A 12802-nucleotide genomic window follows, 5' to 3' on the forward strand; every position below is an offset into this window, starting at 1 on the left:
CAAAAACCACGTCTACTTACAGTTCCAAGACTCTGTCATTCAAGTTGATCTTTTAAGTGGTCGAACGCATCCTCTAGTAAATAAATTCATCATTGATAATCGATCAGACACAAAAATTCACTCAGCTCCATTACAGTATTGTTACACGTGTAACAGAGACACGGATATTGGGGAGAACTCTCCTTATATGGATATCCTACCCGGAATGGCTGAGTCAGACAATGTCGATTGGGTGCACCTAGCGGCAACTATAGGTACATGGGGAGCTAGAGGAGCAACCTGGGTAACACCAGATGGGGAAGAGATACCACACATTGCACCAGTAAACATGTTAGGTGTAGCGTATGTAACATCCGATGATAAGAAAGAGGCACACCTACCTGAGAGTGAAACCGATGATTCCTCAAAGGCTTCAGACCAATACACATCAGAAACGGAATCTCAGGGAGAAATGGATTCAGAACCTAAAGAAACATCGAGTGAACCAAGTATAGAAATTGAACACTCAAGGCCTAGTACGACCATCTATGGTAATTTATATGAGAGTGAAGAAGATACAAGCGAAGACCAAACAGGCGAGACGAGTTCAAACATTTACCAAAATCAAAACCTTAACAAGAAACAAAGGTCATATAAGAGACGACGATATCGAGCAAATGTGAGAGCTAGGATAAACAAGGAAAGATCTACTGTAGAATGGCTTAGCTATCTAGGGGCATGTGATGCTCATCGAAAGCTGCTAGACAATTGGGGTGAACATATCCAGAGTGTCATGTGGTGCAGCCCATGACCCATTGACCTCGCTCAATTGGAGGTTACAGAGCCGAAATTGAGTCGAACTATAAGAAGACGTCAAAACTGAGAGTTAGCACAACAACAAAAGGAGGAAAAACTAAAGGAAAGGTCTTCGTCGGGACAAGAGCCTGATGAATTACATACGGCTCCTGAACATTTTAAATCTTATACCACGGGGGAGCGAAAGGTTGTGTATGCCAAAGCCCAATGAATACCTACCAATGGAAGTAGTGGAGTCTTTGATGGTCCAACGGTAGTTAAAGAGATAGAATTAGCAGAACCAGGTGAGGAGTCTAAACTAGTCTTTATTACTCAAGACCTTACCGAAACTGAAGAGGCTGTACTCAAGGAGCTCCTCAAGGAATACAAGGATATCTTTGCTTGGACATATCATGACATGAAGGGCGTTCCACCTTCAATGGTGCAACATACAATTCCCATGATCAACATTGCTAAACCCGTCCAGCAGCGACCCTATCCAATGAATCCTAAGTACGCCAAAATTGTACAAGAGGAGATTGAAAAACTTATCCAATGTGGATTCATATATCCTATTGAGCACTCAGAATGGTTTTCTCCAATAGTCATTGTGCCAAAAAAGAATGGGAAACTAAGAGTGTGCGTGGACCTCAAGAAAGTTAATGCAGCTACTAGGAGAGATCATTATCCCTTTCCATATTCAGAACATGTGCTTGAAAGAGTTGCGGGCAAGGAAGCTTATAGCTTTTTAGATGGGTACTCTGGTTACAATCAAATCACAATTGCATTAGAGGACCAAGCTAAAACTGTTTTTATCACAAAGTTTGGAGTGTTTGCATTTCGTGTTATGGCTCTTGGCTTAACAAATGCCCCTGCTACATTCCAACGATTAATAAACACTGCGTTAAAAGAATTTCTAAGGGAGTTTTGTGAAACTTTCCTAGACGACTTTGTGTTTATTCTTCTTGGGAGAAGCATTTGTTATATCTACGAAAAATATTTGAAAGGTGCAGATTTTATCGCATCTCATTGACCCCTTTCAAATGCCAATTTTGGGTTAAGCATGGAGTCATTCTAGGGCATATAGTGTCCAAGAACGGGATATCCACAGATGAGAGTAAGATTAAATCCATTCCCGATTTGCCACCACCTACTAACTATAAAGGAGTTCAAAGATTTATGGGCAATGTTGGTTATTATCAAAGGTTTATTTTAAACTTTGCCGAGATAGCGCGTCCATTGTACAAGCTTCTTATCGACTTTCACTGGACGGAAGAATATCATCAATCTTTTGAGTTATTAAAGAAGGCCCTAACAAGTGCTCCAATCCTACGAACACCTGATTGGAATGTACCTTTTCATGTGCATATTGATGCATCAAATTTTGCTATTGGGTGTGTTCTAACTCAACCAGGAGAACATAAATTGGACTATCCTATTAGCTTTGCAAGTCGCCAATTAAATGATGCCGAGATGAACTACACTACTACAGAGCGCGAAGGTCTAGCTATGATTTACGCAGTAAAGAAATTTTGCTATTACCTTCTTGCTACCAAGTTTGTGTTTTATGGTGATCATCAAGCATTGTTATATTTGGTAAACAAGCCGTGTTCCACAGGTCGAATTACATGATGGTTGTTAATTCTTCTTGAGTTTGACTTCACCGTTGTTGTGAGGCCTGGCAGGAAACATGTCATGGCGAATCATTTATCTCATATCCCTAATGGCGAAGCTCCTACGGGGGTTGATGATGAATTGCCTGATACTCCTTTGTTCATTGTTGAGACAATGCCTGAATGGAGTGAAAAGATTTTTAACTTCTTAGTTAATGGTTTTCCACCCAAAGAGCTACGAAAAGATATAGCTCAAAAATTAATCAAGGAATGCGAACCCTATTGCTTACTGGCGGGAACTCTCTATAAGAGAGGAAAAGATGATGTTCTTAGACGCTGTGCCCGCGAGGATGAGTATTTATATATTCTACAAGAGGCACACATGGGCGTAGCTGGTGGTCACGTTTCAGGAAAGTTGACTGCCCGAAAGATCTTACAGTCAGGCTATTGGTGGCCCACTCTATTTAAGGACGCATCACTTTTTGCAAAGGGATCTGATGAATGCCAACGCTTCAAGAAGCCACAAAGAAGTGATAGGATTCCTCTACATCCCATCAAGGGATCTACATCCCATCTCTACAAGTCTACACCCTATTATCCCCAAGCAAATGGCCAAGCTGAGAGTACCGACAAAACTCTCATCTCCATTTTGACAAAGACAGTTGAGGCTCATTGCACTAATTGGGACCTAAAGCTTTCATCAGCTTTATGGGCTTATCGTACTACGTATAAAGTTGCTATTAATTTCACACCGTTTAAGATGGTGTATGGCCAAGAAGTAGTTATGCCATGGGAGTTTGTCATTCTTGGTCTTCGTGTAGCTTCTCAAGAAGGTTGGGATGGTAACCCCTTTGTGGAGCGATTATATATCCTGGAAAGGCTAGATGAAGAGAGGCAATTAGCTGTGCGAAATGCTCTAGTGGAGAAGGATAGGAGAAAGAAGTGGTTTGATAGTCATTTAAAGGATAAAGACATCAAGGTTGGTGATAAAGTTCTTATGTATGGGGTACTTAATGAAAAGAAGAAATTGAAATACGCTGGTAAGGGACCATATCGAGTGTGTGAAATTACCCCGCAAGGTACCATTCGTGTGGAGACTCTAGATGGAGTTGAAACCATTGGATTCCTTAATGGGAGTAAATTCAAAAGATATTATGATCCTCTAAGCCGGGAAGAGTTGCAAGCCATCCATCAAAAGAGGGCTGCCAAGGAACAAGCAGAGCTTTAAAAAATCCAAGCAAGAGTTGAGGCTCGAGAACGATAACAACGTCTTAGACGCCAACGAGAGACTAATCTGGGAATTACACAAGCATTTTTCGAGGACACAGATGACGACTCATTAGAATTTGAGCCACCCCTACGATACCCAATTGAGCTAAATAGCCCCTATGGGAAAGTACTATACAATGCCTTATTAGATACGGGAGCTAAACACAATTTGTTATCCTCTGGAGTTTGGTGTCAATTAGGGAAACCGACCCTATCCCCCATACAATGAAAGTCAAGGACATTAATAAAAAGAAAAATGCTATTCTTGGAGTCCTTCAGACCCCTGTTGTCTATGACAATGCAAGCATAGTGCAGAGGTTTCTAGTCATGCCCGCGGGAGCTATGGAAGGCAACGTAAACCTGGGACACACGTGGATGTTGGCAACCAAATGCACTATTGATTTGGATACTAGTAATGTCACGACGCGACCACCGACTCTTACCCCTATCATTCAAGCAAAGTCACCTACGTTGCAAACTCTAGCAAAGTTGAAGGATAGCCAACATTCACAAGCCAAGGTGGTTAACTCGTCTTTGCCGGCTACCCATGAACCTAGCACTTCAACACTTGTAGTTGCAGCAAGCAGTAATATTGCAAGTACTCAACCTACAGGACTTAAGAGTACATATCAATGGGTCCCCAAGGCCTTACTTCCAACTACCTCAACCCTCCCATCCATTCCAAGAAAAAATTTCCCTGGAAAACCAAGAGCGCTCTCTAGGAGAGTCAAGACCAAATCACGATGGATTCCAAAACAACTATCAGAAGCCCAAGGCTACTATGATGGAAATGAGAAAATTTGGGTACCTAAACGTAAAATGTGTCCTTCCCTATCGACAACAAACCCATATGAGTCAAACAGTGTAACGCTAAAGCCAATGGCAGACCGTGGGAAGGGAAAGATCACAAAATGCTACACACCTAGTCCAGAGCTAGTTTGGGCTCCAAGGCAAAACCAATTTATTCCACCTAGCTCAAGAAGGGGGGAGTTCCATGAAGCTTCTAGCTCCTCATGTAATACATCCATATATGGTAAAAGCTTCTACACAGCCTCCACCTACAATAGTGGACCTCCATGAAGCTACAAAGGAATCCACACCTTCCAGTGTTCAAGAATCACCTGATGAACCACTTCAAGTTCGATCCTGGGAGAGTACCTTACCACCCTTGCAACTCGACGAGGCACCTAAGGTAATAGAAAACTACTGGCAAAAATCTTCACCTATAACAACTTGGAACAACTGGTTTCAAAGGGTGACGATATCATTTCAAACGATATGATCTACCCAAGGAAAGGGGGAATGTTTGTGGACATCCATTATTCACTTGCTTCCCTCTCAACCTTTCTCCCTGACCTCTTAATCTCCAATCTTAGGGAATGTATATATAAAGCCTTATACTCACAGAAACAAGATAAAAAAGTCAAAGAGCAAGAGCCATAACACAAATCATAAAAACAAATTATGCACAAGAACACGACCCTTGTAATATTTGCACTCTAACCATCATCTATTTCCGTGTACAGATATGGCTAGTACGCTATAGTCATCCACTCCTGCCTTGGGTGAGAGGTACCCTCGTTACTTTTCACAAATATTTCACATGGTCTTTCCAGTGCTTGCATGTGAATGGGATTTGATAGGTACGCTAGCATGTGAGAGAAATTTTGAGGAGTTAGAATGGCTGATACGTCTCTTGACCACGTCTGATCCATACTTAGTAGAGAGTGTTTCTCCCATTGCACAAGCCTACCCTTTTGACCAAGATGACTATAGGCATCTAGTGACCTTCTTAGTAAACATGGGCACCTATGATGAAGAAGAAAATTTACAGGACTACACGGATGGCACATATGGTCTCATGGATGATGACTTTGTTTATCTCGACGAGGAGGATAGGGGTTTAGCCTTAGGGTTTCCCCCAACCTCTACAATATCCTATTCCCTTGACTCTCTAGGGGAGTGCAAATAATTAGGTTAGGGTTCCTTATGTTTTTTGTTGTGTTCAATAAGTGTTGGTACCTTTTCCGACTAATGTGCCTCCTGGAGGTATCCTTTTGTTTCCTAGTGTGTACAGGAGCGTGTTGCTATTGATAGGATTTGGACCTTCATGAAATCTTTATCTCGACTCACTCTTCAAATCAAGCGCGACCATCGACACAAACAGGTGTTTCTTGTCCATTAGCATTGCCCCTTATCTTTTTTGCATCTATCATTGTCTACTTTGATTGTGATTGGTAGGATAATATCCAGCACATTTGCTTAGTATCAAAACATTTAATTCAATGTAATTTTTTGTCATAATCACTTGTCTAGGTTTAAAAATCAACCAGTCCGACTAAGCTAGTTTGACCAAGTTAGGTGTTAGAGATCTTCTCTTAATACCATGGGGAATGCCTTCCTAATAATCAATGGTTACTTAGGTTCTTAATCCGATTTAGGCAGCATTGTGTGAAATGTACTAGGGATTTCTTGTGGGCTTGACCCTATTGACCTTTCGCTTAAGTATTATAAAGGGAGTTTACTAGTGTGATGAGCCTGGGGAGGTGTATCAGTGTTATATGACCCCCCAAAGTTACAAAATTAAAATGCTGAAAATGAAAAAACAAAAAATCAAAGTGCCACAATGTAAAATCTTAAGCTGGAAGAGAAATCTCAGCTTGATTTGGTACTTCACTCACATGTATTGCCTATGGTACTAGAGCCCTAGAGGTTCCCAGTGTGGGCGCTTTTCCTTGAAACGCAAAAAACCCAAGGCATACAAAATAAGCACACACATCAAATTGAATCACTGTGAAAACACTATGGGGGGTCAAAGAAAAGGCAATCAGTCAGGCGATTGTTAAGGCGGTTACGCCGCTAGCGGAAGCTAAATAGCGAGAACTCAACCAACAACAAAATTTGTCAGACGAGGACGGAGCTTGACCCGCAGGCGCATGGAAACAACTAGGTGGGTGTCAAATCACCTACTCGACCTTCTAATGACAATCACTACTAAGGAAATCAAATCTAAGTTCTAAAATACGCAAGTGACTGAAATCCGTACTACGAACGAATGCTATACGAAACAAGATCTAGAATCGTTGAATCGATCTCAAACTCAAGGGGAAGTCTATACACTAGGTAAGAACAACACCCTAAAGACTTGAACTGCAAAATCAACCTATAACCACTCCGTGCGGTAAACGCGTATGCAGACAGGCCGAAAAATACAGCTGATTGAAACTTGACCCCGATGGTACTAATGTGAAGCTCTACTCGTTGTGGTTCTATAGATATGCTGCACGCTCCATTCCGACACACTAGTTGGAAGAAAACTCACACCGAATCTCGTAGGAACTTACCACACATAGAAGCCGATAGCGCGCACTCTTGGTATCTGTGCATAGCTCTCGCCGTTGCTAACACAATGGCGGTGTCGCTTCTCCAATGGCGGCTCCGTAGCTCGCGTAGCAAGTAGATAAGACTCACTCTCTCTCTCTCTCTCTCTCTCTCTCTCTCTCTCTCTCTCTCTCTCTCTCTCTCTCTCTCTCTCTCTCTCTCTCTCTCTCTCTCTCTCTCTCTCTCAGACACAGTCACGGCGCTCAAAAACTCACTTTGATTAATGATCCCCTTAGGTTACAAAAACTTTGGCTTATATACCTCAGCCTTGGAGGTGAGAACATCTATAACTAATTACATCAGCAAGTGAAATTACTTCGGGATTACAAGTTGGAAACTCAATTGAGTCCCGTTACTTAATGAATGGCTCAATTCAAAATTAATGTCGGAAAGACATTTATTACAATCAATGGTTACAAAATGATGAGTGTGAGAAAAAATGTGGGTGTGATCCTCTGCTGGCTCAACACTCCCCCCCTCCGCATTCATGTCGTCCCTGACATGACTTTTTATGCTTGGTCAATAAAGTCCTGTCGTCTTGAGCATCTGCAAATGTGATTCGTATCGTAGGTTGCCGATGGTCAAGGTTGGGCCGAATATTTTGCTTTCATGGGTGAAAAAGCCGGTGTAGAAAGCTTCTTCGAATGTTTGCATGTGGAAGCTACGCAAAAACATAATCCTTTGGTATAGGAGGTGTAACACTTTTGGAGAAGGCTGCAATGAAAGATCGTACATCATATCAGTCACTGTGTAGGCCATCGATAGTAGACTCGAGGTCGTGGCTTTATCTGGTGCGAACACTTCAATGCAAGCTAAGAGAGTCCTGCAGATTTTCTTGAGCATCTGACATGAAAGGTTAGGAGAGCCAGTAAAGATCTTGATGGTGCCCGTTAGGGTTTTCACCATGTAGGCTTTACCTATTCTCTCTCCTGCCTTTGGTCCTAGCATCCTGGGATAATTAAGCCAATTTGGCTTCTTTTCTGCAATCCTGCCATGCTCTTTCCAGTTTCTGACTCTTGGCACCGGGCAGAAGGTTGCATCCTCCCGAATTTCCTTTGGTGCCTCCACCAAGTAGATGAGGTAGGCTGGGTATTTGTTCAGCCAACCTTTCCTCCATCTAGGTTGTGAATCTACTATCTTCTTTGATTGTTCCTCCTTTGTGATGTCGCCTTTGTAAAGAGTGACATACTGCTCCTCCTCTATTCTCTTTTTCGTCTTTAGCACTTCAAATTTCATCAAAGGGAAAGGCAGGCTGGGTTGCATCCACTGTTCATGGAGCACTTTTGTGTCTAGTCCCTGAAGTCTAATGGAGATTAGGAGTCTCCTCTCCCATTCCATTTCCGCCTTTGCACTCTCCTCTGCTGACTTTTCTATTTGGTCATGGAGCCTTTGTTCTTCTTCTTCAGAGATTCTTGAAGTCGAGGCCACCTCTTGAGCTGGAGCTGGATCTTCAATTGTGGTTGCCTCTCCAGTTTCTGGTAGCTCTATGGCTGCTCCACCTGATTCTTCTTGTGGTGTCTCTGTCTCTCTTCTTTGTTGCTCTTGTAGATCTTGGAGCTGCTTGCGGAGGGCCTCATTCTCTGTCCGTAGTGTTTGATTTTCTAATGTGAGCCTCTCCTCTGCGGCCAATGATCCCTCCGCAATGTGCAACCTTTGCACTTGCTCTAATCTCAGCTCTCTCTGTAAGCTTCGAACCTGGTCTTCCAAAGCTGGTATGATAGCTCCCTCTTGTTCGGTTCCTGCTCTGCTAGCTCTAGGGGTAGTCCTGAGTCTAGTGATTGTTCTTTCTTGGAGCTCGACTCTCTCCCTTAGCTCAATGAGCTCATCCTTGGCCGCCTCCAACTCATCCTCTATCCGCTCCCTTGCTTCCTGTGCACTTGTTACTTTTCTTGAAGCCTCGGCTAGCTAGAGTATCAAGCCGTCTCTCTCGTTTTCCGCATCATAGAGTGATGCTTTATGACTTTCAGATTCAGTCATAGCATTCTCCAATTTTCTCTGCAACTCCGCTTCCCTTTGTTTGGCTGTCTCAATCTCTACTTCCTTTGCCTTTGACCTTTCTTTTATCTTGCTGAGCAGTTCATGCACCATGTGCATGTCTTTTTCATCATCATCTGTCAACTCTAAAGCTCTTTCCGCCACCACCTCCACTGGCTTTGGCTCTTCTAGTACTTTTGGTTCATCCAGTTTCTCTTCACTTTCTTTTTTACTATTTGTTTTTTCCTCCGTTCCTCTCCGTTCATCTTGTTTTTGTAGGGTGATCCCATAAACTGCCTCAAGGGCCTCTTCTTCGGTGTATCCTATCTCTACCAGATCTTCATAATCATTTCTCTTTTGCTAAACTTGATCTATCTTCTTTTCTTTGGTCTCGGCCTCTGGCTTTTCCAAATCATCTGTGTCCACCTCTACTGTGGTCTCCTCCACAATTTTTCCCGTCTTCTTAGGGCTTGGTACATCAGTCATAGAGGGATATCTGTCCTCAGCTTCCTTGGCTTTCCCTTTGTCGGCTTGCCCATCTTTCTCTTGAGGCTTAGTAGACTCATCCACTTTCCTTTTCCCCTTATCGTCTTTTTTCAGCTCAGCTTTTAATTGTTGTACCTCCTCTTCAGTGTATGGCTCGACAGGTTGCTGCTCCAGAATAGCCTTTGACTCCTCATAAGCTTTAATATATTGATCATATTGATCAGTATGTGGCCTCGCTGAGCTAGTTCCGACTTTAGTGGGGTCTGGCACCCACTTTTCTTCAAAGTCACCCTTTAGAGCTCTTTCCGCTCTAAACTGCTCCACTAGTCTTTCCATTCTTGCCGCTTTCTGACTTTTGGTTTGCTTGGGAGCAACCTTCTTCTTTACTTTCTTCTTAAGCGGCTCGTCCACATCCTCTGCAGGTTCTGAAACTACTTCTAGTTTCCGGCGTGCTCTTGTGGATGCCCTCTTGGATACTTCGGGCTGTTCTTCCTCCTCGTCGGCTTCTCTAAGCCACTCATTCTGGGAGGGAACCTTTGACCACTGATCTCTAGCTCCAATAGCTTCATAAGCTATTCTTGTCAGAATTTCCGCTCCTCCTATGTACTTTGGCTTCTCGTTGTGCATGGCAATTACTTGCTCGTGGATGTGTTGAGCGTAATTCACCTCTTTTGGCATATTTCTCTTTAATGCCCATGTGATGGTGGTCGCAATGGCATGGGGTGGTGTCGTATACTTTTGCGGTCTTTTACTGCAAACATGAAGAAATTGGTTGTACAGTCGGCAAAGGGTTGCCACTCTTGGGTCCGCCATATCTTCATAGGTTGCATTCTGCTTCTTGGGCCCATAGACCTCTATGGTCTCCCTTCTTTCCCTGACCGAGCTCCCTTTTTTGTGCAGCTTCAATGCGTCTGCAATGAGCTGTGGAGTGATCTGTACTTCTACTTTCTCTCCATCCATGGCTGTCAATGTGGCTTTTCCATCCTTCTGAATGGATGTTGCCAACTCGTACACTCTTCTTGTATCCACACCTGATGGTCTAGAGGTGAAGAAACTGTGTAAGTCTGCCCTTTCCAGGTACCTGCTGATGTCCTCTGACCTGTTATAATCTACCAATTCCTGTGGGATCATCGGTACATCCACTGCTTGCCTTTGAGGATCTCTGAAAGTCCCCTGGTAGATCTTTATTCCCTCTTTCTCCAATACTGCTTCCTCCACCCAAGTTTTGGTTGGCTTGAGGGTTTCTGCTGGAATGTCAAAGAGTTCCGCTTCTGCACGAGCATCTTTAATTGTCGGTCTTTTTCTCTTCGTTGCCGATGACTTGGCGGAATCCATGGATCCTGTAACTCCAATTTCAAAAGTTAGCATCTTTTTAGTACTGAAAGCCGAAATGAAGCTTTTAACTATTCAAATGACTTGAAAATTGAAACATGAGCTATTCAGGGACTAAGGATGCAAGGTAGGTGAAAAAATATGCAAAATTTGCTCAAAATCATGCTGGAGACATCATACGCGTATGATGTCTTTTGTGTCAAAATGACTTCATATTGGTTGTGCTTCTAGCTGATAGTGTATACATGATTATCATATGCTTGGATTTGAGTTTGGATACCATTTGGTCAAGTTTTGTCCAGTTTAGGCTCTTGGCAAAATTTTGAAAGGGACTTGGATTTTAGGATCCAAATTGGATAAAACTTGGTGGTTCACTTTCAAATGGCATGTAGATCACTTCTGTTTGGTGGTTGAAGCCCTGAGGTGCCAAAATCATATAGTGAGACATCATACGCGTATGATGTCTTTTAGTGTATTTTTGGACCAAAATTTCTCTATAAGCTTGGATTTGGCTTTAGATAGGCTTATTCAGTGGATTTATGAAGTTTGGATAGATTTTGGGTTAAAAATGGCTCTGGAGACATCATACGCGTATGATGTCTTTTTCATCAATTTTTCATGGGATTGGTTCTGTGGACTCCCCATGTACTAGTGAAGGACTGTTTCTACTCAAATCTTGGTTTGGACTTGAGTATGTTGGATTTGGGCCAAAAATAGGCTTTAGGTGAAGGATTTTCTCTCAATTGGGTTAATGGGGTGATCCTCTTGACCAAATGGTTCCAAATTTCATATGTAGCATGTATTAGATATATATAATGGATGTATGATGACAAATGAGCAGTTTTGGCTCTGTAAGTGCAAATAGACATCATACGCGTATGATGTCTTTGTATCAAAATGGTGCTTTTTGGTTCCAAATAGCTTGTAGATGTGTCAATCAACAATCCTACAAAGTTTCAATGAGTTTGGAGTTATTTTGACAAAATTAGGACCAAAAATCAATTTTATGGCCTACTTTGCGTTTTTTTGGTTTTCCTTGGGTTTTCTAACTCCAATTCTCATGATACTTGGTTCATAGGATGTGATTAACATGTGGAATGAGGCTATGCACTCAAATGTTGAAATGGATGTGAAATTCCTGTTGTGAGACATCATACACATATGATGTCTTTTCTTGAAATGTTGGTCTTTTTGTGCAAAGAATGCTTTGTGCTAGTGCCCTAAGCCCTGCTAACTAGTTTTCAACTTAAAAAGTCATCAGTTTAGCTAAAAAGCCCCCTTATAGGCATTTCAGTCTCCGAAGTCGTCTTTTTGCCTTGGAGTTGAATTTCTTCAACTTTTCTTCTCGAGAGTTGCATTTCCAGCTCATTGGATATGTTGTGAAGCCATCTATCTGGTTGAACTTGACTTTGGCTCCCCGTTCTCCATCTTTCTCCTTTTGGTTGCCCGAAAGCGTCTTTTTCACCATCGGTAAGTGAATCAACTTTCTTTTCGGTTTTGCTTGCAAACATAAGTCATCCATGTATATTTGAAGCTGCTTGTGAAGTTTCATTTCATTCGGTCGTCAATTTCAGCCGTTATGCCAAAATGATGCTTTCTGTGTCCGCAGCCGCATCGGTTGTTCCGACCTATTTTTGGTGGTCCAAACCTGGAGATACTCCATGGTTGCATTGCCCTCGATGTTGTTAAGCTACCTGAGAAGTTTTGTGTCGTTTCGACAACTTTTTCCCGTTTGCCTCTTGCAGGCTCTGTTGACCTAGGGTTTTTCCAGTCGTTCTTTCTCGAGCTTTGAGTGTTAGAAACACATCTTCTATACTAGGGTAACCCACCTATAAGTTCTTGCAAGGTTTGGTTAGGCGGTTGTGCCACTACCTAGCATTCTACCGCATTCCCCGTCTGCTCTTGTTTCTTGGTTTTGGTCAGTTTTCGCGACAAAAGTTAATGATAAGCATCAAAAGCTTATGGCAACGAGT

General features: G+C 42.5%; 1 protein-coding gene across 1 annotated transcript in view; it reads left to right on the forward strand.

Moving 5' to 3' along the window:
- Positions 1-451: 451 nt before the first annotated feature.
- LOC147453371 (phosphatidylinositol transfer SFH5-like protein) overlaps positions 452-12802 on the forward strand; it is a 54544-nt gene continuing 42193 nt past the window's right edge. Inside the window, 1 exon segment of the mRNA XM_086516916.1 lies at positions 452-1331. Within this exon segment, the coding sequence (XP_086373042.1) occupies positions 452-1331 (880 nt within the window).

Source organism: Adiantum capillus-veneris, chromosome 7, assembly GCF_014529385.1.
Source record: "Adiantum capillus-veneris isolate H3 chromosome 7, ASM1452938v2, whole genome shotgun sequence".
In the NCBI taxonomy this organism is placed as follows: Eukaryota; Viridiplantae; Streptophyta; class Polypodiopsida; order Polypodiales; family Pteridaceae; genus Adiantum; species Adiantum capillus-veneris.